This window comes from Pinus tabuliformis, chromosome 1_2 (genome assembly GCF_031772625.1).
Source record: "Pinus tabuliformis cultivar Carrire ecotype Pingquan chromosome 1_2, CPIR1, whole genome shotgun sequence".
Lineage (NCBI taxonomy): Eukaryota > Viridiplantae > Streptophyta > Pinopsida > Pinales > Pinaceae > Pinus > Pinus tabuliformis.
Window position 1 is genome coordinate 871,713,092 of NC_142298.1, and position 27,696 is coordinate 871,740,787.

At 39.6% G+C, this 27,696-nt stretch overlaps 1 protein-coding gene and 1 long non-coding RNA gene across 2 annotated transcripts; both read right to left on the minus strand.

The window, feature by feature from the left end:
• On the minus strand, positions 1-887 carry LOC149208715 (uncharacterized). The gene is made up of 3 exons (XR_016252149.1): positions 788-887; positions 614-700; positions 1-433 (listed from the first exon to the last, which is right to left on the minus strand). It is a non-coding gene; the product is annotated as an uncharacterized LOC149208715 (long non-coding RNA).
• Positions 888-10,129: 9,242 nt separating this feature from the next.
• Positions 10,130-15,626, minus strand: LOC149208716 (uncharacterized). The gene is made up of 5 exons (XM_089398406.1): positions 15,489-15,626; positions 12,230-12,271; positions 11,589-11,710; positions 11,183-11,430; positions 10,130-11,094 (listed from the first exon to the last, which is right to left on the minus strand). Exons 1-5 carry the CDS (start codon positions 15,624-15,626, stop codon positions 10,130-10,132), a joined length of 1,515 nt encoding a protein of 504 aa, XP_089254532.1.
• Positions 15,627-27,696: the final 12,070 nt, after the last annotated feature.

The window sequence follows — 27,696 nt, forward strand, 5'->3', positions numbered from 1 at the left end:
CAGATTTGTTTTGATCATATAACAGATCTAACATTTGAGAATATATTTGAAGAACAATTTAGATTGATGTCTAAAACACTAATTCATTCCCAAATTGTGGTGTGTATACAACATTGTTACAGCTTAGTCTGCAGTATTAGACCAATTACGTGAGAAAATACAGAAACATTGCAATAAAAAGAACCGACAATTGAATTTGTTGAACAATTACAGAGCCATGTGAATTAACTTGACATTCCATGTCAAAGTTCAAAATTTCATGAAACTTCAGGAGAGTAGTGGCATATAATTGAACTTTTACTTTTGCATTGATGAGAGCTCAAACATTCCTCGGTGCTCATCAGGCACCCATATTTTTAATATTGCACTGATGAAGGCTCAAACTTTCCTCAAATTTTGCAGGCACCCATGTTCTCAATGTACCTAGAGCCTTCTGAAACAACACAACATTCCATGTCAAAACACAAAGTTTCATGAACTTTCAGAGAACAGATTATGAAAAAGGTATTTTTATAACAACATAACAATGGAAAAACATAAATATACTTATCATATGATAAAGGGCCACCTGACGACGCCATAATAACCTAGCTTATCTATTATTTGTACATACCTCATTGATTCCCACTAGAGTTGAAGTCCTTATGTAGATGATCAGTCATGGTTGAAGATGATGCTTCTCCACTTATTCTATAGTTACCTAGAAAAATGTCAAACGTTATCGCAAAGAAATTTTCTAGAGCATCAAGGTATATGTGCACACACAATGAAAGAGTGTCAAATGTACCTGGCATGGAAAGTAAGGTTGGATGGTCTTGCATCTCCCTTTGGTCTTGGGTTATCGCCATGGTTGGGGATTGTTGCATTGCTGTAAAAATAAACATACCACATGTGTTATAGACATTTTTGTGCCTTAGCATGAAGCATGAAATGTCAATAATCTGAGGGATCCAAAGTCCCTAAACATGTTGTTCCTACCCCTAGAGGAACAAGGTCAGCAAACCACAGCACTAAATATCAGTTCTCCACCTGAAAACACTCAAAAACAAGCTAATTCTGGATCATGTCAACTGCTCCACTGAGCATCTGCGCTGAATGTCAAATGCTCCACTCTGTACCTGCGCTGAATGTCAACTGTAAAGAAGGCTACCTGCGCTGGGCGAGTTTGGCCAAGTGGCACAGTCATTCCTCAAGGTGTCAATGCCCAGGAAGCTTCCAAAATGACACTTGGATCAGGGAATTCGCCTAGTGATGAGTAAGAGGGTCTAGATCTCCAAGTGGAAGCAAGAACCTCCAAGTGGACTCAAGAACTGAAGAATAACTGAAGTGGGAGAGGACACTAGTCAGCTCCATGCCAAGCTCAAGCTGACTCATCCTTTCTCCAAAACTCCTATATATAGAGCTCTCTCATGAGGTCTAAGGAGGCTGGAATCTTGTGAATGTAAGGAAGTGCTGTTGGTTTGAGTATAGAACTATTGGGTGATTTGCTTGAAGGAGGTGAAGAGGAGATTTCTTTCTGCTGGGAGGTGATGCTGGATTGGGCCTTTTATGGTTGTATCACCTCCTGAACTTTACTTCTTCCATTAATAAAGCATTTGAGGTTCTTCTATATGCATGTGTCTCAATGGTGTATTGTTATACTTGTGTATTTGATTTATTCTAATCCTTGAATCAATTATGAATGTATGCTTCTTGTAGTTTCCCTCTCTTGCCATTTTGCAGGATCTTGGTGTAGCTGGGCCAGTGAAAGAGCAAGGAGCTGGGAGCAAGCAACAAAGAGAGAAGATTGGATCAAGCATTAGTGGAAGACATCGGTTAGTGGATCTCTTCCTCCTCTCTCTTACATCTCATAAAGAAGTAATCTTGAATAGCTTTGCTTTGATTGTTGCTGAGGTACTATCACCCTTAGAGTGGGATAGGGTCATTCCGTATTGGATACTTTTCCCAACAACAAATTGGCGACTCCGCTGGGGGTCGTATCTTGTTGGTTGTTTGTGTTTTTGCTATTCATTTCATAAACACAGGGAGTACCGAATCGAACTGCATTTGGATCTTTCAAATGCAAAGTAGAGGGCATATACTCTAGCTCAGTTTCTGGGCAAGTTTATGATTTGAAGAGCTGATCCACAAGGACTCTAAATAGCTCTTAGTGATAGCTTTTCATCCTCCTTTTCATCCCTTAGTGTGTACTTGACTGATAGCTTCTGATTTGGCCAAAAACTGTGAATTTTTGAGCAATCTGTGACCCGGAAACTGAGAAAAACGAAAGTTTGAATCTTCAGTGCAGGCACTGTGAAGGCAGTCTGCATTTCAGCGCAGTTCCCGAAGGGGCTACCTACGCTGAAGGTCAAACTGCCAGTGTACTACCTGCGCTGAACCAGTTTTGCCTAGTGCTACTGGGGTTCCCTCCTGTTTATTGCCCTGTTTTCACCCTTGTTTTTGCAGCCTGTTACCAGTCAATGTACCTATCTGAAACCAAATTTCCTTGCCACTATTCCGCCTCGGTTGTATAAAGAAACTGTATTTGTTATTTGTGTATTTCTTGTATCATTTGCAGTTTCCCATAACGAAAAGTGAACTAGTCTAGCTGTGGCCTCTTAGATCTAGACCTGTGATAAGTGTCGTTTTGATCTTAAGAGTTAGTTTATTTGCTGTTCATAACTGATTGAGCTTTCGTCATATGGTTTGAATTTATATATTTCTAGTGTCGAAACAAGTAAATCTTAAGGTGTCTTTTGATTTTGGACAAGCTTGTTTGCTTTCACTTGAAATTGAATTCAAAGTTATACAACAGCTTTCTTTTTGTATTGCACAAACATTAAGAAAGAGAAAAGAAATACCTGCATTTTGCATTTTGCATTTGATAAGTTTGTATGTTGATTTAGGGAAAAAGTGCATTAGTGTGTGCTCTTTGATCTGTGTGAAAAGATGTTGTCTTTCTTTTCCCTCAGTAGTTAAGATTTTCATAAGTCGAAAAGATTGAAAAAGCTTGCTTCTCATCTTAGACTGCATTTAGGAATTTGTATCAAAACATCTCGTGGTGAACCTTGAAAGGCAAACTTTAAAAAGATCAACTTAAAATATATTGAATGAACCTAACAATGCTTTGAAACATAACGCAAACACATAGAGGTCTAAGCTAGAGACGTGTTCCGGCATCGTTAAACGTAGTGACTGTCGATCTCGACGAAGGTGGGTGATTCCTCCTGAGAGTCGGTGGCACTAATACGGACTTGTGCTCCCACGTACCATCGCGTATATATTGGGAGACCCCTATAGGCATATATCTTTTATCCATAGGAAGCCGTGTCAGCCGCCCTACTGATCGCAATGCAGTGAACACAGCATTCACGAAGATCGACCACCCGTACCGTAAAACGTATTCTGTGGTTTTGCGAAAAGTTTGGCACACCCTCTGCCTAGAACTCCAGAGTAGTTTCTTTTGGCCTTTTTCAAACTCTATAACTGAAAAAGTCCATCCGAGCATTTGTCACTTCGGGCTCGTTAAAACATCGAAGGAGACTAGAGTCATCTTTAGCTTTTTCTCGACTCTTTAAAAGTGAAAAAGCAAGTTGTGTCTAAGCGTCGTTAAAATTTATTTTAAACGGGATAATCATCACCATTCCCTCGTTGATCTTCGCAGTTAGTCTTTTGGCATCGTAAGTTCTTGAAGAATCGCTAAGAAATCTTTTGGATAGACTAAATATGTCTGAACAACCGTCGACATCTAGGACTGTGTCGCCCGACACAGCAGCAGCAGAGTCTCCTGCTGCTACTCCAACGATGTTCGCTGGTATACCATCTGTCCCGGCAAATTGTCAACAACAAGCCGGAGTCCAGTCAGGGACGACGACATGGTTAGTTCCTATTTCTTCATCTGGATTATCATCTGGTATTTCTTATGTTGAAACTCAACAAATTGATCCAATGTGTCTTCAAAGGCCAATTTACCCTTTAAGTACTGGATTTCCACCATATGGAGGGCAGTATGCTCTTTCATTGTTCCCTCCTAGAGAACAACCATATGGGAGTTTACAACAAGGTTCAGGTCAAACTGGAATTACATCCAGCGGTTGGGTACCAATACTGCCTCAACAACCAGGTGTTGTATATTCAATGCAACCAGTACACCCTGTGTCGAATATTCCCACCATACCTGCTATAGTGAATGTGTCGCAAGTACAAGCTCCACCTGTTGTATGTCAACCCCAAGTTTCTCAGGTTGCAATACAACAACCTCTTGTCTCAACGACTCAATCACTACCTCAGGATAGTGCCTCCTTATCTGGAGCGACTCAGGCTCAAACCAGTATTGGTCAACAGCAAATGGTCCAACAACCAGAGCTGGTTCAATCTCAACGATCGCCATTCCAGCAATCATATCAAGGACCTGAGCAACAAGTCTTTGTAAGTAATGGGCAACCATGCTATAATGGTTATGCCCATCAACCTTGTCAAAGTTGTCAGCATTATGCTGGTCTGCAAAGACCCATTGCTCAGGCGATACCATCTTATCCTGGATATGCTTCGCCTAACCTGAACCAACAGTTGCCCTTTGTAGCAACTCTAGAATTACCAGATCTAAACCGGCTGACGAATGATCCAATTGCTTATGCCCCTTGGTGGCCAGCGATTCCACACAAACTTCCGTCAGATATTCCTAAATTTAATGGAAATCCGGGTGAAGACCCGTCGAATCATGTGATGACATTCCATCTATGGTGTTCATCGAACACCCTGAATGATGATTTGATAAGACTTCACCTCTTTCAGAGGACGTTAACGGGTCCAGCGGCAAAATGGTATATTGAATTACCTAGAGCCTCTTTCGACAACTTCAGTTCCCTAGCCACGACTTTTTTAACCCATTTTCAATTACCGATAAGGTATGAAATTGGAACGGAAATCTTAACCAACTTCAAGCAGACGACGGCCACACATATATCTGATCATATACATGAGTGGCGTCGTCGTCGCAGGATAGTAAAGACTTACGTTCCAGATCAGCTATTAGCTGAATGGTTTATAAAGTCGTTACTTCCTGCCATAACGGAAGATGTGGCCAAGGGGGGAGTCGTAACGGAGGAGCAAGTTATTGCTCGTGCACAATATCTAGACTTGGTCTATACTCAGTCTGGCACGCTCTACGACAAAATACCTGACGCCCCTAGACTGGAATTCTCAATTCCTCCTCCTCCTAAATCACACAATGACACTCACGCCGGCGATGGCGTGATTGGAAAGCACAAAATTTCTAGTCAAAAAGCAAATGAAGAACTTCTTGCCTCGGAAGTAAATTCCATGTCGACCGACAAGGGCAAACAACTGAAGCAACCAGGGGGCAAGAAGAAAAAGACAGGGAGAAAAAGGAAACCCCCGGCAGGGTGTCATATATGCGATGAGGATCATTGGACGAAAGATTGTCCACATATAGCTGAAGTTAAGAAACTCTTCAAGAGTTCAAAAACCCCAGCAGTATTGACGGATCCGTTTCCTAATCCAGGTCAAAATCTAGTTGCTAATCAAAATGCTTCCCGATCCCAAGTGCTTATGTTGGCTACCTCAAAGCAGCAGAATAATGCTTTGACAAGGAATAAAGATTACGAGAATCCACGGCTGTCCGCTATGTCGACACTTGAGGTACCGCAAAATTGCCCCTCCCAAGAGCAAACTTTATTATCAGCAATAGGTGGGATTGGCCCAATGGATTCCAATCTTGTGGCCTTTGATCATAAAGGATATGACCCTAAGTTACCAGCTCAACTAGCTTTCCTTGTTCAAGTGAAAGCCCTCAACAAAACTGTTCATCGAACAATTATTGATGAGGGGGCATCTACATGTCTTATGTCGATGAGTTGCTGGAAAAATTTAGGCTCACCACCCTTGTCGAAATCGTCAACGACCTTAAAAGCATTTGACGGACGATCATACACTCCATACGGGATTTTAAGTAACTTGCAAGTTGAACTGGGAGGCAAAACAGTAGAAGTCGATGTTGAAGTAATCGATGGAAACCTCGATTACAACATCCTACTAGGAAGGCCCTGGATATATGCCATGGCCGCAGTCATGTCGACCTACTTCAGGAAGATTGCATTTCCCTTTCAAGGAGGGATTACAGTCGTCGACCAACAAACTTTCCTCCCCGACAGTTCACAAGTTACGGGAAGCATTCCAATGATCCATGGAAGCAATCATTCGCTTCAAAATATTGGAGTAGGTCTCCTAAAAGACCCTGCCTTAATGGGTACTTTTGCCCTACCGCCTGCAAGAAATCTGGCAGAAGTGGCCACAGTGGAAACCTACAATATGAAATCTTCTATATCTAATGGATTCGGAAGATTCCTAAACATTTTGTCAGCATGGATCATCGCCCTAATGGAAATACTGTAAATACAGTGGGCTCCGAGGACGGTTCTTATCTCATGTCAACCTCATTAAAAAATGAAACAAGGAGTCATGAGGATAGTTCATTTACTATGTCAACCTCATTAAAAAATGAAAACAATCCCCTTTCCAAATCTCAAAGGTAAACCTTCATTCCAACCACCAAGTTGAATGCAATGAAGCTTGGGGGGCATGCACCTCGATTTGCGTTATTATGCTGGGGGCATGCAAACTTATGACCGAGCAGTTTTAGCACATAGTTCATGCTCGTTAAAAAATAAACATAAGATTGAGCAAGAGTTTCCTCCAGAGTTTAAGCTCATTAAAAAATGAACCTATTCCGGTAAATAACCATTGTGATCGTAAATTTATTAGCCATAAAAAGCCTTGGTCGTGTTTGCACCTGCCACCTCCATTCCATTTGGCCAATCGTTCACTTCCATATGATTGTTTACCCATTTTGAGGAACAGCTGCGAAGAGTGATTTCACCTAGCCATCCTTGTGACACTGCCGTGATTGGAAAATTCCAACCTGTACCTGGAATCTGCTGCTATCCCTGTTTATAACTCGTTCCTCAAAAGACGAGTCTTCTTTGAGCTCTTTTCATCTGACTCGTAAAATATGAAAAGTTTGCCGAGTTTTGGCCTTCCAGCTCATTAAAGTGACCGGAAGAGCTATCCCTCCTCTAGATTTTAATCTTTTTGGACCTGAGGGATTATTACACAAAAAGGTCGAGCGCTTGTTTTATTCGGCTCGTTAAAGTTATCGAAAACTCATCCCTTCTGTATTGTTTTATACTTTTTCGGACTTAAGGGATTAGATGACGAAAAAGGAATTTTGGAGTTAACTTTCTGTACCTTTTCAGACTCTCTAAAAATGAAAAGGACCGAGTTTTCCTTGTCGTTAGACTCGTTAAAATGATTAAATAGCGACAAACTTGTCTTTAGACGAGAACGAGTTTCCCTATCGCTAGGCTCGTTAAAACATAGCGATGGGCTTGCCCGAAGGGCAGGTTATAGAACAAGCATATGTTATCCTCCTCAAGCTTGACAAAAATAAAGAGGTACTGGTCAGAAATGACTGGGGAAAAATTGGGAGAACCTCAAAGCTTTAATGGTAGCAAGTCGCTCTTGAACATGACACTTTTCCTCCGTATCACATCGGGTTGGGTTGTTTCATTCACCAGTCTCATCACCATGGTCTTCGCCAAACTATCCACATTTGGGGTAATGCTACCGATCCATCACATCAGTGTCGTTATATGTTCAAGAGATGTTGTTCAGAAAGAGTCAACCGTGTCCCATCCACTACCATACATTATCCTTCATCCACCCATGATCGCCACCCTGAATCATATTTCATAGATTGTTTTCACCTCCACTAAAATCATTAGCTCCGTTCTGTGTCACTGATGTGGGATTCATTAAGGCCCTCCTTTGACGAATCGCTTCTTGTCGACTTCAGCTCATTATCCAAGAAGTTGATCTAGGAACACCCCCCTCAGTACTTTGAAGCTTGCATGCCTCAATGGCAAGTTTCTCACTTCCGGCGACAGGTATACATTAATGACCTTCGACCAGAAGATTTTGCGTGGTGTTCGACGCCAAGTCCTATATTCACACCACCTAGCCCCCTGCCCTTCAAGTTCATAGTTCCAGCGCGAGAGTGCCTGCCCTGCTAGTTCCGAGTTGCGCCCGGGACGTACGTCTATCTACCCCACCAGGTTTCCTTGCCTACATGGAGTGTTCGACCGAACGAACCTTGATATCTCACATTCCAGTTAGTGCACGGGACTCTTTGCTCGCTCGATTTTAGTGAAGCAGGCAATCCAACTCATTCGCAGAGGACGAACTCCTACTCCTGGGGACTAAAAGCTAGGCTTTAGTTGGCTTTGGGGCGAAACCCTCGTTTTGTGTTGCTGAGACATGCGCTAACGGATCAATGTCATCGCCCCTTCTCAAGGGTGAGGGTGAGTAAGCGAACTCTCGGAGGCAAGCGCCTCTTTTTGATTGATGACACTCCTATGAAGGCAGGTGCGTGCTGCACTCACAAGAGACTGCCAGTGATATGCTGGAGGAAGGTGGGGATGACGCGTGAATTGTACTGCAGTACCTTGAGGGTCATTATCATTATCGGTGATTCCTCTCGCGCTTGTTAACGGTTTACATTATTGACCGGTAATCAAGCGATGTCTTTCCATGTTCGACTTCAGCGCAATTCTCACATGGATCGACTTGTACTTAGAGTGAAGATCGAACGAGTTTGAAGACCTCGGATCTAGTTTCATCCATCCGGGCTGCGATATATATTCAGGAAATATAAAGACATTTGACATGTACATCATTACAGCAGATGATCATCCTACTCAAAGGATGATAATTTCAGCAGAGAATTATCAGTCTATCATCAGACGATCGTCTGTTATATGTACCAAAATGAATTTATAAAGCTGAGCATGGGAATGCCCACCTCAGCTAGATCATGAAAGCATAATGAAAAATAATGTATTGTATTGTATTTTATTACAGGTCACCTCTCGGCGATTGAATGAACTTCGGATCCTCCTGATAAAGCATTTCACCCGATAAACGACCTCATACTTTAGGGGGCAACTGTTATAGACATTTTTGTGCCTTAGCATGAAGCATGAAATGTCAATAATATGAGGGATCCAAAGTCCCTAAACATGTTGTTCCTACCCCTAGAGGAACAAGGTCAGCAAACCACAACACTAAATATCAGTTCTCCACCTGAAAACACTCAAAAACAAGCTAATTCTGGATCATGTCAACTGCTCCACTGAGCATCTGCGCTGAATGTCAACCGCTCCACTCTGTACCTGCGCTGAATGTCAACTGTAAAGAAGGCTACCTGCGCTGGGCGAGTTTGGCCAAGTGGCACAGTCATTCCTCAAGGTGTCAATGCCCAGGAAGCTTCCAAAATGACACTTGGATCAGGGAATTCGCCTAGTGATGAGTAAGAGGGTCTAGATCTCCAAGTGGAAGAAAGAACCTCCAAGTGGACTCAAGAACTGAAGAATAACTGAAGTGGGAGAGGACACTAGTCAGCTCCATGCCAAGCTCAAGCTGACTCATCCTTTCTCCAAAACTCCTATATATAGAGCTCTCTCATGAGGTCTAAGGAGGCTGGAATCTTGTGAATGTAAGGAAGTGCTGTTGGTTTGAGTATAGAACTATTGGGTGATTTGCTTGAAGGAGGTGACGAGGAGATTTCTTTCTGCTGGGAGGTGATGCTGGATTGGGCCTTTTATGGTTGTATCACCTCCTGAACTTTACTTCTTCCATTAATAAAGCATTTGAGGTTCTTCTATATGCATGTGTCTCAATGGTGTATTGTTATACTTGTGTATTTGATTTATTCTAATCCTTGAATCAATTATGAATGTATGCTTCTTGTAGTTTCCCTCTCTTGCCATTTTGCAGGATCTTGGTGTAGCTGGGCCAGTGAAAGAGCAAGGAGCTGGGAGCAAGCAGCAAAGAGAGAAGATTGGATCAAGCATTAACGGAAGACATCGGTTAGTGGATCTCTTCCTCCTCTCTCTTACATCTCATAAAGAAGTAATCTTGAATAGCTTTGCTTTGATTGTTGCTGAGGTACTATCACCCTTAGAGTGGGATAGGGTCATTCCGTATTGGATACTTTTCCCAACAACAACATGTTAAAGAATAGTGATGATTAAATACTTAAATCTAAAATCATGACTCTATTCAACACATGAAACTAACCTGGAACCATAGAGACGGCATTATTTGATCGATGACGTCCTCGCTTATTGAGGTATCGAAACTCAAATGGTTCATATTCTGATGGATCAACATTTAAATCAATTTCCAAACCATTGTTTTTTCTGCTGCTTCTTCTTTTCTTTGTGGGGCTAAGGAAACTCTTCTTCCTCTTCAAAGATGGATCAAGAGATTCCAATCCAGGTGTGAAGTCAAAATTAGTAACGTGCAAATTATTGGCTTCATCCAACATTTTTTTAAGCATATCAGTCAATTGGATTGTCTTTGCCAAAGTAGTAGGAGGGTTATCTAAAATGAGATGGGTATAGCTAAAAAACTCCTCCCTTGCCAAATGGAGTGCCTCGGCATCTGCGTCAACAACATTTGTGGCCATAAGAGTAGCATCGACATCTTCATCATGGTTTTGAGGCTCTATATTGATCTCAGGTGGGTCATTGCATATGTTATCCTCTGCATGCTGATGAAGCAATGGATTTGAATTATCCGATTGGAAATACAACCAATTAACCTTTATGGCATGCTTGCAAATGTTTCCACGGATAGACCATGGACATTCACACGTTATAAAATCCTTACGATACCAGGTGACAAGGTATTTTTTATCTCGATCTGTCTGACTTCTCACCCAATAAGCACGTGTTATGTTCTCATGAGGACAACAATCAGTATCCATAATTTTTCTTGCTCGTTCCACTGATGATTCTAGCTGCTTTTCTCTCTTGTAGTTGTTTAGGAATCCTTCTTCTTTTAAGATTTCCTTGAACCGATAACAAGGTTCAACTGTTGTTAGTAGCATATGCAATAACCAATCCATCCTCCGGGCACATTTTTTCCTTCTATCAGATAGAAATGTTGTTTTTAGGTAACAATGGTATGACTCAACAACATTATTGGTCTCCTGATTTGCATGAGGAAACTCCCGACAACCTTTCACCCACATACCTAATTGCAAATAGAACGATGTCAGTCTCACTCTATCACCTTTATAAAAGAAAAAAATACATATAATATGAAAAAAATGTTTACTTACGAATCTTATCTCCAGTGACCCAATTCTTGTTGAAATAGTCTAAGAACTTCTCTTCATCTGCAAACTTGATAAAAAATTGATTGATTGCATCTTCCACTTCATAATTGAGAGTGTGTTTCATGATGAAACCTAACTCACTGAACATCTCTTTGGCTTTTATGGAACTAGTGGCCAATCGATTGACATTTTTCAACCAAGCCCTCCGTACATGCCAAACGCATAAGATCACATCACAACATGTGATCCTCCTGCCATATTCAATGCATTTTAGTGTGATATTTTTAGAAAAAATGCAAGTTTGGTTATATCATGACAATGTTAAATTTACCTCAAGGCACTGATTTCAGCCAATGCATCATCAACCATGAAAGCATTGACTTTCCAATCAGGACGGGTTTGGAAACACTTGCGCATGAGCTGCTCCAGCCATATTGCAATATCATCTGATGTGTTTCGTGATGCCACGACCCATGCAACAGGCACCCCGCTTTGTTGTTCATCAAATGCCACGAGTGTATACAACTGATACTGTCATTTTCAACATTACATAAATTCAAATACAAGTTATTAATCATTTTGAATTGATACAACTTAAATAAATATATTCAATAAATCATTGGCATCTGACTTACCCCATATTTGTTTGTGTTAAATGTTGAATCCATGGCTATTAAGCTATTGTGCGATAGCTTGACCATTGTCTCCAACATCCACTTTGTTTGAATCCCTATTATAAAAGGGACCTCCACACCATTGGGCTTTTGGTAAAAGAAAAATCTTCCCGATGCTTTTGATACCAAAGGTTTACACTCATTTCATCCTTTTTGTGAAGTTGATAATTTCCCTTCGCCAACCTATTATAAATGTTTACAATATCTTTCCTGCATAAGAAGAAATCTCTATCTCGAGTTGCCACATCGATGTCAACATGTCTCTTAACGTGGGTTCTATACACTACATCAATAGGCACTCCCAAAAAGAAACAACTCTCTACATATGCAACAATGTCCCTCGAAAGCCTTGGCCTAAGCAAGGCCCTGGTCTCACCTGAAGTGTCACATTGACCATGACAAGCCCAACCTTCCCCATCTACATGTTCATACATATTGAAAGTTAATATTGCTCTATCAGGAATTTCATGCATAACTTTCACAATAAAGTGGCATTGGCAACCCCTCTTCTGCACAAATGAAGTCCTTCGTTTAGCTGAAAGATTTCCTCTTTTGTCCTCTGGGCCAAATGAACAATAATAGATAAACCAAAAATTTAAATTGTTAGTACATACAAAGAAAGATAACCGTGGTTTCAAAAGATCTAAACAATATATATTTTAAATACTCACATATCATATTGCAATGCAGCAGTAGATCTTTCTTTTGGTTTACCCTTTGTTTTTCGTACGAATTTACATGGAGCAATAGAATTTTCTTCCTCTCCTTTTATAAAGTCAGCAACTCGTCGTAACGGGATTACAGCAACACGATCAATACCATTGTTTTTTGTATTTATTTCTGTCCAAACCAAGTCTTTATTAGAGAAAGTCATTTTTCCTTTGAGGTCTTGCACCTCAAGATCCATGATATATTGCCATTTCTTTCGCTTGCCCATTTTGAACTAATCTGGTCAAACAATATGCAAGGACATCAAAACCAAAATTTCGATCTTAGCAAGTTATTCAACATATATATAAATATAAAACCTCTTTTATGCTTTTTTTGAGGTCTAAAATATCAATCACTCAATGATGACAAAAATAAATAGCACAAAAGGATGCAAAAAAATTGGGATGCAAGCATTTCCTTTAAGATGTTGCTTTTTGCCTCATTCATTTTCAACAAGGCATTCCTTAAAGGAAAGATTCCTTTGACAACATGAACAGATGCAAAGATTTAGTTACAAAACCGTGTTTTCTGCTTACCTAACTCTGAAGCATCCCGCAGAAATTATTAAGTATTATAAAGAGAAGACACATCATATACTTAGTAACAACTGGGGTATCCCAGTGTGTCAAAATAAAGGTACACATAAGATTCCATTGCTCAACTCAACCAGATTTTGATAATATATTTGGATTACTGCATGCCAGACACCTTGTTTAATAAGCTTCATTTTCCCATGAAGATGCCAAAATATTATGTCAATTTTTTTGACTGAAATGTTTACTGTGACTATGTGGTGTTGATGGTCTGTCAATTTCTTCCTCCAACTAGTCTTGAAATAAAACCAGACAGGGGCATGCCCTTCAAACTTGATATTTGAACCTGGGCCATCATTACAGCAAGTGCTCCAACTTGTGACTAGACCACAGCCTGGTGGACATATTTTGTCAATTAATTATGAATATTTATGTGCTGGTCTGCTTTAAAAAATTAGTACTGGCAATATTTTTTCTCTACATAACTACATATATTCACTACACACAATGAAGGAGCAAGCATCTGCCTTTACATCACCTGCTGATACCTTGAGCATCCTCATCTATTAACGAGGAGCTGTTGTCATATACATATCAGTGAGTCCCATAATTGCAACAATGCAGACATCAGCATGGCCCTGGCTTTACATTACGGATTTTATTTTACTTTTTTAGATATCGAGTTAAAACTAAAGTCATGGGCTAGTATGTTTTTATAGTTAATGTATTTGATTCACTTATACTATATTTCATATTCCATACCAAATATGGAAATTACAGCTCTCCCTAGTATTGGGATTGTAAAAGCAGCTTCTTATTTCTTTCAATGTAATAATTTGATTTAAAATATTTTATAATAAAATATAGTTATATAATATATAATGGCATGTTTGTATAAATGCAAGGTTTCAGAGTTATTCATTTCAAGGATTTAAATTGTGTGTCCGAAAGCGATCTCCATATCTGATTGAGTAAAGAAATTACTCTGTAAGCTCTTACATGAGATTGTTTAATTATAAGTGTTTCAAATTGATAATCTTGATCACCAATCAAAGTTAATAGTGATGGTGTAAAATATGTATAGTTTAATTATTTTAACTGTTATTTCATTATATGTTTATAGAGGCCAAGTTAAAAGTGATTGTGTAAAATATGTATAATCTAATTATTTTAACTGTTATTTTATTATTCTATTATATGTTTATAGGTGAGCATGTTCAATTATCAATTCAATTCTCTAAATATTAATTTTACCTATAATTATATGATTATAATATAACCTCACTAATAGTTAATTTATTAAAACTGTTATTTCATTTTCTATAAATTATATAATAAATATTAAAATTATAAAATACAGGCTTTTATTTATGGTATTTGATTTTTTTTTTTATATTTAAATAAAAACTAATTTAATTAACTAATAAATTAAACTCAAAAAAGAAAATGAGAAAAATGAATTAGCACACAAAGAAAACTATTGGAAGAATGAAATAGTCACAATCAACAGGCAATTTGCCAATCTATCTGTCTGTAATATCATGTTCTTTGCCTTTATTTGATGTCATAATCCACGAAAGTTAATAGTGTGTTGTAAAATTAAAGCACTGTGAAACAAAAACCAACTCTAAAGGCATGGAAGGGATTGTGAAACACAAAAATGACATTGAAGGCTTGCTTTCTCATTAAGATACACAACGAACAGAGTATTAGTTTGAAATGAAATAAGGAATAATTAATAAAGTGTAAGGGATAATTTTATTCAATCTCACTCAAGAGGAAGATAGACATATTCTTTTTTTCCCTTCTGTATGCTTCACTATTCACTTTTCAGCTCAGAGATTTTATTTTTTAATTTAATAATATATTCCAATAATTTTCAACAAATAACTTACCGGATTTCAATTCTATCACCAAACAATTAGATTTATTGACAAACGGAACTGTCAGATTCATTCTACATTCGCTCACGATGAATAAGGATAAGGAATCACATGACACTGGTTCGCTGTTATATAATATAATGCAAAATAATTTTTCAAAAATGAACGCTATCCATTTGACTTTCAGGCGTAAATTACTATTCATAGGTCATAGAAATTTGCATCGATTCAGTTTCTGAAACATGAATTTAGGGTTTTTTTTATAAATGTATAGCTTTCGTATAGCCCTAAATTTAGGGTTTTTTTCTAAATGTATAGCTTTCGTATCGCCCTAAAGTGCCATACAGATTCGTGATTCAAAACTTTACCAACACTTTACGTTTGCCCTTGATGATTTGAATTAGTGCCCATTCAGATCACACATTCATATGTTTTAAGGAGTAGTCTACGGATCGAAATTTCGAAGGATGAACACTGCGAACTGATAGCAAAGCAAAGCGAAGAGTACCTGGCCTCCGAGCTGCAGTGCGGAAGGAGTTCGCAGAGGGGTGCGCGCAGTGCGGAAGGAGTTCGCAGAGGGGTGCGCGCAGAGCATCAGAGCTTGAATGGGCGCGGGTGAGTTCGCAAAGGCGGAAGCACAGAGCATCAGAGCTTGAATGGGCGCGGGTGGAAATTTCGAATGGAGGGAATTACTCCCCGCATGAATTCTCCGAATTCCAACTCATTACTCGCAGCAGGAATTACTCCCCGATCGGGGATGTCAGGCGATCGGTCAGGGATGTCAGGGAATGTCAGGGCGGTCAGGGAGGGTGGCGGAGAAAGGTGGTGGTGGAGCTGAGAGATGGTGGTGGAAGAGGGAGAGATTTGCGGTAGCCGGAGCCGGACGATTTTCCGACCGGTGCCGGAAAAGGGACCATTCTACCGCCTCCGTAGACTACTCCATATTTATGTATAAGAAAACAAAATCTTAATAAAAATAATAAATTTTGATTAAATTTATTGTATATATATTATACATATTTTTAATATATTTGTGAAATTTAATAAATTTTAAGTAGTTATGATGGATGGATTTAAATTTTAGAATCCCTAGACTTGTACATTTTAAGAAGTTTATTTGAGGAATGTTTTGTTTTACTGAGATCTAAAACATTTAGTTTTATTTTCCTAAGTAACATATATTACATTTGTTTGAGATTTATTAATTTTAATTAAGAATAATAATTTCAGATGGAATTTATTGCGTATATTATTATATATTTTTATATTTATGAAATTTAATAAATTTTAATTAATTAAAATGGATGGATTTAAATTTTAGAATATATTGATAAATGTTGTGTTTTATTGAAATCTAAAACACTTAGTTTATTTTAGTAAATAATATAATTAGATTATAATTTTTCCTATAAATAATTTTATGGCTATGTTTAATTTTAGACATCATTTTTTTCATATTAGATTATATTTTTTTTATAAATAATTTTATAGCTATGTTTAATTTTAGACATCATTTTTTTCACATTTGATCATCATATGATATTTTAGCTCATATAGATGAAGTTTTAATTATCTATTTATAGTATAAGAGACCAGGATTAGAAACTTCCAAAAATTTCAATGAAAATGTATTTAATTTGTATTTATAAAAAAGAGATTTTGCATATAGATATTTTGGATTATATGGATTTTGTTTAAAACTTCTTATTTTTCAAAGAAAATATTCTTATTTGTATTTATAGAAAGTAGATTTTGTAGAGATAATTTGAATTATATAGATTTTTAAATTAGGTAATAAATTGATTATTATTAATGGTTTAATTTTTTAATATTTTTTTATTTAAGAGGAAAAAATTAAATAATATAAAAGTTTGAAAATAATTTTTTTATTTTTTATTTTATGATAAAAATAATTTAATATTTATTTGGTTTATTGATTTTTTGTTGGCTCTTTTAGTAATACAAATATATTTTAGCAAATGTTCTCTCGCATAACTTGTCTCTATTACCTTTGTATCCGCTTAAATTATTGTCTTTTAATATTTTTTATTAATAATTTAATGTTTGGTTAAAGTATATGTATAATTTATCTTTGTTTGGGGTGCGAGTTGTCGAACTGATCCATTAAGACCGTTTTTTGATGAGTATGCAAAGGAATGATGTCATCGCCCCCGACATGCTCAAGCCGATGGGTGTGGTGGCCTTTGGCATGTTTAAGATAACCGTCACGAAGAAAGGTGGCAGAGACATTTTGGTAAGTTTTCAAATCGCTGTGAAGGATAACAGTAAGGGAATAGAAGGTGCAGAGGTCCCGCAGGCAAGAGTAGAGTAGTGGCTTCAGAAGTGACGAAGGTTCCATCGGCTCCAAACGCTAGCTACTGAGTATGTAAACTGGGTATTCTATCCATGCATCAAGCTTCCCTATGTCTAGTTTGATAATTGGGATATGTATGTGGGAAATTGGCTAGTGGGCGGGAGTAAGTCGAGCTGGGGGAAGTGCATGGCGTCGGGAGTCTGGTCACAGAACCCCAACTTCATTGGCACCTCCCTGGTGTCAATCCGCTATGGGATTTTCCTCTCTCACATGGGGCTAATTTGGCTAGGGGACAAGGGTGTCAGCCCGAGGGTATCCTTTTGTCTAGCCTGTCTTGTAAACCAAGGGTTCGAGCGCTGGGATGTTGTCAACATTTCTGATACTATCAACATTTGTTATATTGTCTTCACTGTGGTTGCTGCAGAGGTTTTGACGGGTTGGCTTCTGAGGGTAGGCACCCAGTACCTGAGTTGTAAATGATGTGGGCATGTTGTCGAGGGGCAGGCTCATCTGGGGTCTGGGATTGGGCATGAATCTAGCGCTGGACATGTCAGCCTCGGATGGTTGAGTGGAATTCGGGTGGCAAGTAGAGTTTTGGCTCGTTGATTTGCGGGGCTAGATGCTAAGAGCTTGTGTTGCAGTGTCGGTAAGGGTATTGCTGAGGCAATGCTAATTCACTTGGGTTGGGGGACTGGTCATACAAATGTTGGTAGTCGAGGTGAGGGGCTTGGCATTCGTGGGCTTGGTCACCCTGCTACAGGGTTTGTGGCTAGCCAGTTGTTGGGGCCTCATACCCAAGGCCGAGGTCGAAGCGTTTGCAAGGCAATGGTTATGAATGGACGTCAGCTGGGGCAAAGGAGTTTGTACTAGGGTGTGGGTAATGGACATGCTGGGTATGGGATCCTTAAATTTTATTTTTATGCAATTGAACTAGGGGTGGAAAATTTTGTGGAATTGCAAAGCCTGCGGGCGATGGAAAAACAAAATATAATGTTCTGGAAATTTTGGTGTTTTTTTTCCATATTAGGTGCTCAACACGATAATCAATCTAGGGTGCGAAGAACATTGAGGATAATCTCCTCATTTCTACAAGATTTGACAGACAAGCATCGAGACGGCGTGGCAATGAGAAGAACGACAAAAGGTAGGGGTTGAGGCAAGAGACCTCGGGTGGATGAGGCGGAGGATGAACCAAGCTCATCGAGAAAGCAACACGGCAGAAAGCCAGTGGCTAACCTGATAAATGAAGTAGCCACAACATACAAGGAAGACACTAATGACGAGATCAAAAGGATGATAGAAGAATGGGAGGAGGAATTAAACTGACAAGCGAGCGCGAATGAAGTCGAAATAGACGACTGGAGACTCTTGGTTCCGGATCCTAATCACACTAGAGGGCGAGTGGCTCAATTTAAATAGACCCTATATCTATATTGGCTGATGAAAAGTCTCCTAGGAAAGGCTATGGAGAAAATCTCAGTGAGCATGGCGACTGCTATTCAGGATTTCCCTAATTATAAACAAGATTTTCAGACGCTGCAATTTCAAATGTAGAAACAAGAAGGACATCTTGGCCACATGTAGAGACACTTCCCTTGTTTTCTTTCGCAGACATAGCTGTCAGGATTGAGTGCTAAATATTTGGCCCTGATTGCATCTACCTCCGGTGAGCAGGATGAATAGAATGCTTGCTTTCAGTTATTTTTTATTAGTCTTTATGCATATAACTTTTAATTTCCAGTTTACAGTCATATATAGGTATAGGAAAATAGAGTATGAATGTGGACATGATAATCAAACTTATATAGCTTGGATAGGTCTCTCTGATCACTATTTAATATCTAATCAATGGTTCTTACCCTAAATAAAATCTCCATACTCTTCTCCTTAAAAGTATAAATTGTGCTTTGAGCCTTTTTCTCTGAAAATCCCTCTATCATATCCCAAGAAGTCAAAACTCAGAGACTCATTATCAAGCCAATCTAGCCCGCCTAGTGGAAATTGGTCAAAAGAACATCTACAACCACAAGGACTGGCACATTATTCCCTAATTCCCCTTATGTCATCTCCTTATTATATGTTACACCTTCAACTCCACCCTTATGTGGATAAGCTAAGAAATCGTATTAAATCAATAATTAAAGTTTTAAAACCCAAGCAAGTTGGTTCTATGGCACATTATGGGCATTTGAGGCATGATTGGGGGGAATATGTTAATTCCCTATGCTTCTCTCTTCCCAGTACAAACAAATGTTCCTCATTCTTCTCGACCACCCAGAACTATGATGAATTTCACAATCTTGGGAATACATCGCCTTAATTGTGATTCTGATATGAACATAAACAGGAACACTACAAGTTACAGATATAATCATAAACATAGAGAGGCGTAGAAAAACACTTCATTTCATTAATATAAAAACACTGAACTATGCTTACAAACAGAATAGAAATAAGATAGCTTAGGCGATGTTAGCTTATCTATCAGAAGAGATGTGGTGGCTAAATTCCTCTGAACTAAGTTACAATGTGGCTCAAGGGACTTTTTATTATTGAAAAATAATAGAAAACCCTAAAAAACCAAAACCCTAACCCGAGGAGATGTAAGACCAAGAGTTTATGGGCCCTGTTGGGGTTAGTTGGGCAGCCAACTTCCCAGGGTCGTAACTTGGTCATATTATCTTTATTTGATGCATATGATACCTCATTGGAAAGATCTATCTGAGGATTACAACTAATAGTGTGATTTCCATAACAATCGCTGAATTTTTCAGGGGAAAAAAAAACAAAATGACTCCGGAAGTTTAGGACTCGAAAAACTGCAAAAAATAGTAAATTGTGCTGCAATTAAGGAAACTGAAAAACTGAAAGAAACAATGGTGAGTGTCCAAGTGGAATAGGTTGGTGGCCACCAATATCCACCTAGATCAGTCCTCCCCCCTTAGGAAAAAATGGTCCCCATTGTGTTGAGTTCCTCCATGAGATGAGGAAACTTTTGCTGAACTTGGTCCTTGGTGAGCCATTTGCCTTAGTGAAGGGGTTGGCCTACTTTTACAACTCGATATAGTTGTGTCCTCTATTGCAGAGTGTTCTTGATCTGTGTGTTCATGATCTGATCAGTTGTGGCCTGTGCCATGCAGTCTAGGTTGAGTTCTGTTGGTGTGAGTTGTTCTGCAATGTTAGATGTGTCCAATAATGGTGCAAAGTATGGCCGAAGGCGATCTACATTGAACAATAGGTGCAGACCAAGGAACGTGGGATGTTGAGCTCGAAGGCATTGTCGCTGGAAACCTTAGTGATGGTGTGAGGTCCATATCGGAGCGGATAGAGCTTGCGGTGGGGTCCAGCAAAGCGCTCCTTCTACAAATGTAGCCAAACTTTGTCGCCCACCTAGAACTTGTGCAACACTCGATGTTGATCATGGAATTTCTTTTATTTAGCATTAGCTCTGCCTAATATATCATGGACCTGTTGGTGGATGTGTTGAATGCACTCAATGAAGTTGTTAGCCCTTTCAACTTCGGACTACATGTGAGCCGAATCTACCTCAGTGGCTGCAAATGGTATGGCCACATCAATGGGGCATAATGGCTGAAATTCGAGCCCTACCTAAAAAGGGTTATGGGCTATTGAGTTGTGGAGAGCTCTGTTGTAGCTGTGTTGGACATAGGGGAGACTTTCATCCCATATGTGTTGATGCCTTGAGTTGTACATGTGCGGAATGTGTATGATCATCCTATTGACAACCTCTGTTTGACAATCAGTTTGGGGATGGAAAGCCATGGACTTAGTAGGTTTTGTATCCAGCATCAACCAGAGACTTGACCAAAATGAGCTCAGGAATATGTTGTCTTGATCTGAAATAATGGACTGTGGTATCCCAAAGTGTACCCAGGTCCCACACTCACTCAAGGAAGAGCTTAGCAGTGGCCTCTACTGGTGGGCTCCAGTATTGTAGCAATAATGCTGCAACTCCTAGGACTTCCTCTTTTACTTTTATTAACCCGGTAGTTCGTAACAAACTTGGAAGCAACGATGTTATATGCACAAGTACTAGCTCTTGCCGCAGGCTGTCACTTGATCAGCTGGCACAAGTCCGCTAGGAGATTAAGCCAACTTCTATGAGCTCTCAGAATAAGCTTTTAACTGTGATGGACGAAAACTAACTCAACCAGAGGCTAATCTACTTGCAGAAAGAAGTTGAAAGCTAGAAAGGAACGCAAACCCTAGTTGTACCGACTAACCCTACTGGTGCAAGTAAAAGGATGAAAGCTACATAAATGGATGCCATTGACTTCTAGAAAGGTAAAATGCATGTGACTAAGCTACTTCTGAAGAGAAATATGAGGAAAACATCTTTTTTCATTTTTGAGTAATTTGTCAGAATTATCTTGCATGTGCTTTAACTGTTTTTTACTGTGCAGAGGTTGACTGGCGAAAGGAAATGGAGTAGGCACTTGCAGGAGGTTGGGAAGGTTAGAAGAGGGCCTAAGGGGTCCCTGGCACCCTTCTAGAGAGTTTCACAGTGCTCGGATCTCAAGAAACCGCTTTCGTGAGCTTCTACAAGAAGTCTACAGGGGTTCTATAGGATGTTTTGTGGCTTCTACAGGATGTTCCGAAAGGGAGTTTTGAAGGGCTGATGGTGGAAAAAAAGGTGAAGAAGTGGGTATGGAGGTGAGATAAGGGTGTGAGGAGGTCTGGGACTTGGTGAGCGAAGCGGGTGAGTGATAAGGATGGCTGGATTTGTTCAAGGACGGGTAGAGTAATGTTGCACAAAAATATGGAAATTAGGTCAAAGTGAGGGAACGTGGCAAATGTGAGGCAAGAATCAGAGTTGGGGGATGGAGCAGGCGGTATTGATGGAGTAGGGGTAGGCAAGGAGGTATCACAGGTGCTCTGCAAGTTATTTTCCAAACTATTCAAACAAAGACTCGGAAAACCAAAGACCTAGCTACTTTAACCTAATCTGACCTGAATATCATCAAAGAAAGTGAACAACAGTTTATTTGCAATGAAATCATGTGAAATAGCTATGAAAACTAAGCAATAATGAACTTGAGCATGTAACCACAACTGGTATCAAATTCTGCAAATGAGAATCTAACACTAACAATTGCATGATGAAGCAAAGATAGTGTTTTTGGTGGCAACAAGGACACCTTGGTCTCAGCTCATGGTCCCATAGAGGGAGAGGTGAGATCAGGGGTGCTTGATGGCCTTTTTTTGAAGATCTTCTCTGTTATCAACCTATCAAATCGATCTGAACATGAAAAGCCTTTTTAATCATCAACAATGACTTAGGTAACCAAGCAAGACTGTAATCTACTTAACATAAATTTTTTGCAAAGACATTAAGAACATATAATAGTACACGAAGGAGGCCTTGGCACTTGGGTTGGGCCCAACCCCAAGAGCTGCAGGCTCCTAAGAAAAAGCTCAGAACTGGTGCCAAATGAAAATTCTTTCCATTACTCAAAAATAACCATGTCATAAAAGAAGTTGTACAGCAGAAGCTACAAGATGAGCTGAGAAACTAGCAGCACTATAGTGCAAAATACAACTGTTCAAAAAGTAACCCATGAAGGCTGGAATCCTTCCTATTTATGCACTACGAGGGTCTCCAACAACCCTCCTTAACTCGAGGGGCTCGACTGCTCGAAGTGCCAGTGATAAGTCACTTTACACAAAATTGCTCGGCTGCCTTTGTGAATCCTTTTCGGTGGCCTGCTGAACTCCGAGCTGAGGGTGGAGAATTCGAGGAAGGGGCCATTTAGTGTAAGAGACACCCTTCCTACGAATCCTCACCCTTGTTCCTTCATGCTTGGCTGTCATCTGGCTCGTAAATGCTTGGCCTTGGTCCAAAATTTGTCCAAAAATCTGCAATAACCACGTGTTAGCCTTCTTGGTCAAGTGACTATTCTCATTCGTTCAACTAACATAAATATACTCAAAAAACATGCATAAACTATGAAAAATGGTGGATTGATGAAGAACAATAGGCAAAATGAGCCTAATAAGTTACCCATTTTTGGGGGTCATCATCACCCCCCTGCTAAATGGGTTGCTCATCCTCTGAGCAACTAATCTAGCTCATTATCATTGATAGCTTTTACTGCCTCTCTCACGTCCCAGGCCTCTGAGGTGATGTCTTCTTCCCGGTCATGAAATCTTGATTTTCTTTCCACTTCCTCCCACTGCCTGTTTTCCTCTTCTTCCTTAACTCCTTCCAGTAGTCCCAAAAGTAGGGGAGGACTGAACTTTAGGCCGATCCAATTGGCCTGCTAATTTTGCATTGACTATTTATAGAGGGGTACCCTTGCCAAGGCCTCCATCATCCTGGTTGGAGAGTGGTATTCTCTTATCTTCAAACTGTGGGACAGTGTGTTCCACCTCCTTGTGCAAGAATGAAGGCAGTTATCCCCCAACAGTCTCTCCATGTCCTCAAAGTGGGCAATAGCTTGAGCTTGTCATTCAATGTAATCTGGTAACTCCTGATGGTTGTTGGCCAAGTGCTGGTGGGCGCTTATCAATGCTGAGGGATCCTCTGACTCTGCTCTGATCATTAGTGGTTCACTGAGTTCCCTGTTCATAATGTCTCGGACCTATGCTGCCCTTTTTTCCTCATGATTCAACCAAGAGGCCATGGCCATAAGTTGCACATCTCGTACCACAGTGTTGGGATCCCATGAATTCATATTTGGAAGGGCCAAGTTGTGCAAATAAAACTTTGATAATTTAGCCTTGTCCTCTGATGAGCTACTATCACATAAAGCCATAAATTGATGATGGTTTTGAAATGGAGTAGTGCCCCTTTGGGCCAAGGTGTTAATATGGAACTGCAACCATTGATCTTTAAGGTACAAAGCGTATGACTTGGCAGGCTGCCTACACTGTACGGCCTCTATTGCCCAGCTGGCCATGCAGGCCAATTGGGCTTCCTTCTCATGTACCAGTTGCCTTAGAGATTGTATCTCTTCTGCTGCCTACAACTCCTTCTCTTGTAGCTGTTTTGTTAGTGCCTCGATCTCGGCCTGCAGCCCATCCTTTCTTTGCCATTCATCCAAGGTTTCTTTGTCTGTTGGAGGCTTTTCCCGTTGTTGTTGTTCTCCTAGAATGGAGGGCCTATCTTCCTTATGGATTCCCTGTAGCTGTAGCTGCTGTTTTAGCAGCTCATTCTCTTCTTGTAGTTTGGCCCTCTGAATGCTTTCCACATGCTTCACCATGGCCAATTCTTTCCTTGACTCCCTGAGTTGTTCTTCTAGGGGGCTTATGTCTGCCACACCCTTGGACTTGGCAATCCTCATCCAAGTATGAGTCATAATTCTTTCTTCCTCTAGTGCAAAGAATAGTGGCACTGAAAATTTCTAGGGAATTATTTTCTTAGCTTCTAACAGGTTATAGTATGTTACCAAACTGGGCTGAGGGCTTGGTTCCAATATTTCTTCTGTCCTTTCTTATTCCTGTGGTTGTTTGGCTGCCTTTTCCTCCAATTTCTCGGTCTCTTTTAGCTTAGCCCGAGTTTCCTGTAGAGATTTCTCCGCTTCCTGTAGAACTGTCTTTGAGTCCATTGTCTTCAGTCTTTCTCTCCAGGTGGAAGTTTTTGGGCTTCCTCGCTCATAGGTGACAGAAATCTTTGAAGGAGACCCTTCCTTTGGTTTAGGGGTTGTGTCCTCAATGATAATTGGTTCTTTTGACTACGGATGGGGTCTGCCTACTTTGATCCGTGTGCTCCTTCTTTCTTTAAAGTACATGGAAGTTTGCCTTTTTCGCTTCCCTTTTTGTTTTGGAGGTGTTTTTAAGGCGGCCAGCACAGCTGTTGCCTCTCTTGCCAATATTTCTGGTGATTTCCCTCTTTGCTGTTCTGTTTCCATGCTTCTTGTAGAAGTCTCTGTGTCAACTGTTTCTGCCTGTATTGCAGCCATTTCAGGATCTATCTTTGCTTTTTGTTTTGGTGTGACTGCTGTGGCTGTGCCAGCCTTTAATTGGGATGTTTCTGCCTTCTTTGCTCTCCTCTGCAGTCTCTTTTCTCTTGGTGTTTGTGCTGTTGTTCCTTGCTCTATTTTAGGCTCAACAATTTGGCCCTTTCCCTCTTTCTCTTTTTTTCCTGCTTGTGCTTGTTTGTCTTGTGTTTCTTTATCACTGGTTTTCTCTCCTGCTTCAGTGTGTTCCCCTTCTTCACTGCTGGATGAGGTGAGCTCCTCGGCCAGAATTCTAATATCGTCATCTCTAGTCATGTTTCGGAAAATTTCCCAAGAGAGGGGGACAGTGTAGGTGTGGAGGGCATCTTCCACTAAAAGTTTGATGAGTCCATGATGGGCTAACTGATCTGGTTTCCCTTCCTTCAATTTTGTGCCACATTCACTTAATGACTACAGAAGAAAATAGGGGATGCTCAACCTCTCTTCTGGGGTAAATCCATTCCATGTCTTAGTTCATTCAGCAACCTAAAATGGTAGCCGTAGATAATGCTGAACCTCCCTTCACAGGTAATGTATTTCATGATTTGGAAACTGACTTCGCTCCAGAGAGGAGGTAAGCTGGTTCTCCGGACCCCGTTCTTGTCTTCTACAGGATGTTCCTCAGGCAGGAAGAAAGATTTCTTGGCTGCCTGGCCCAATGACCTTTCTTCTTTGCTCCAAGGGAGCCCTAATGGGAGACCAGTAACACGACTGATGAGCTCAGGGGTAACTTCTAAGGTCAAACCCCTAAAATTCACTGTGGCCTGTGTATTTGATTCAAGTTTTAGGGACATTAAGAATTCCTCTATTATCTCATTGTCATGACCGTGAATTTTGTCACTAAAGGACTGTTGAGTCTTGAAAATGTCACTCATTTTCATTACATTTTCACTATTATGTCCATTATATCACCTCCATTTCACTACTATGTCACCACATTCATCCCACTTTCATTATCATTGGGCCACATTTATGTTTTTCCAATATTTATTAATTCTAAGCCTTTTAAGTGAATTTATAGTTAAAAATTAGAAAATAATGTGCATATGCTTATACCTAACAAATGGGTTGATATTGTTGACATGTGTAGGTTGAAAGAAGACTTCTAGAAGACCCTTATGTGGCACTCTAAGGCCAAATTCGAATTTGAGTGGAAAGAATCATGGGATCATGAGGATATGTGTCACATCTCCTAATTGTATTGTAACTCTAAGAAGACGTGTCTTATCAGTTCCTATTTTGATTAGGACTCTAGAGGTAGAGGGAAAGATTTATGGACTCTCATTAATGAGATGACTTCTCATATTTTTGTATAAATAGGAGATCTCTCTCCTTCATTTGTTAGTTCTTAAGTCTCAGTTTAGAATTCTTTAGCTTGGAGTTTGTAGTTCTTCCTTGATGGCTTTTGAAAGCTTTGGAGAGCTTTGTTGTACTTTGTAATTTTGAAGAATTTGAATAAAGCTTTGATGTTCTCTACATGGAAGGAGATGTGAAGTAGATGTCATGGAGCACATTAGAATGTAAGGTAGAGTAGATTTCATTTTGTAATTTTGCTTTGATTTCATTATGTCATTTGATTGGTTTCAAGTTTGATAGATTAGATTTTCCATTCATGCAATTTTAATTCATATAAGTGTGTTCAACCGGTTGATTGTAGATTAGTTTTTTTTCTTTACATGTTTTTGCATCAAACAATGACATGAGATTTACCTCTTTGCTGACTTTGTTTTTTTTAGCTTTTCAATTTCAGTTATGCTTTGATTTCAGTCTTATTCATTTACTTTGTTAGTTAGTTTAAATATCAGATTGCTCAAGTTGTTGATGATTACCTCCGAAAGCCATAGCAGGACTAATGGCGAGGGATCAGACTATGAATTGATGTGATTTGATTTTAAGTTTACTTTTCTGCAAAGTAGATATTAGATTACTCATGTCATTTTCAGTTACCTCCTATAGCCAGAGCGAGTCAAATGGTGAGGGATTGAAGTATGAATGGGTAGTTTGATATTAGTTTATTTTCTACAAGTTAGTTATTGAATTGCTCATGTCATTTTCAGTTACCTCCTATAGCCAGAGCGAGTCAAATGGTGAGGGATTGAAGTATGAATGCGTAGTTTGATATTAGTTTATTTTTCTGCAAGTTAGTTATTGAATTGCTCATGTCATTTTCAGTTACCTCCTATAGCCAGAGCGAGTCAAATGGTGAGGGATTGAAGTATGAATGGGTAGTTTGATATTAGTTTCATTTTCTGCAAATTAGATATCAGATTTCTCAATTTGTTTATGATTACCTCCTAAAGCCAGAGCGAGACAAATGGTGAGGGATCAGAATATGAGTTGATGTAATTTGATTTTAGCTTTACTTTACTTGCAATTTTTTTTATTTTCTTTGAGTGCAGTAGCTTAGTTCATTTCTTTTGTATTTAGACAAGCAGCAGAGATAG

Bases quoted from the DNA above. Each gene is read 5' to 3' on its own strand.
- LOC149208716 (XM_089398406.1), bottom strand. From the start codon at position 15,626: ATGCTCTGTGCTTCCGCCTTTGCGAACTCACCCGCGCCCATTCAAGCT. The intron at 12,272-15,488 runs GTACTCTTCGCT...ATGAACATGTAG, and splicing joins CACTGCAGCTCGGAGGCCAG to ATGGGGAAGGTTGGGCTTGT. The intron at 11,431-11,588 runs GTGTTTCCAAAC...TGAATATGGCAG, and splicing joins CTGGAGCAGCTCATGCGCAA to GAGGATCACATGTTGTGATG.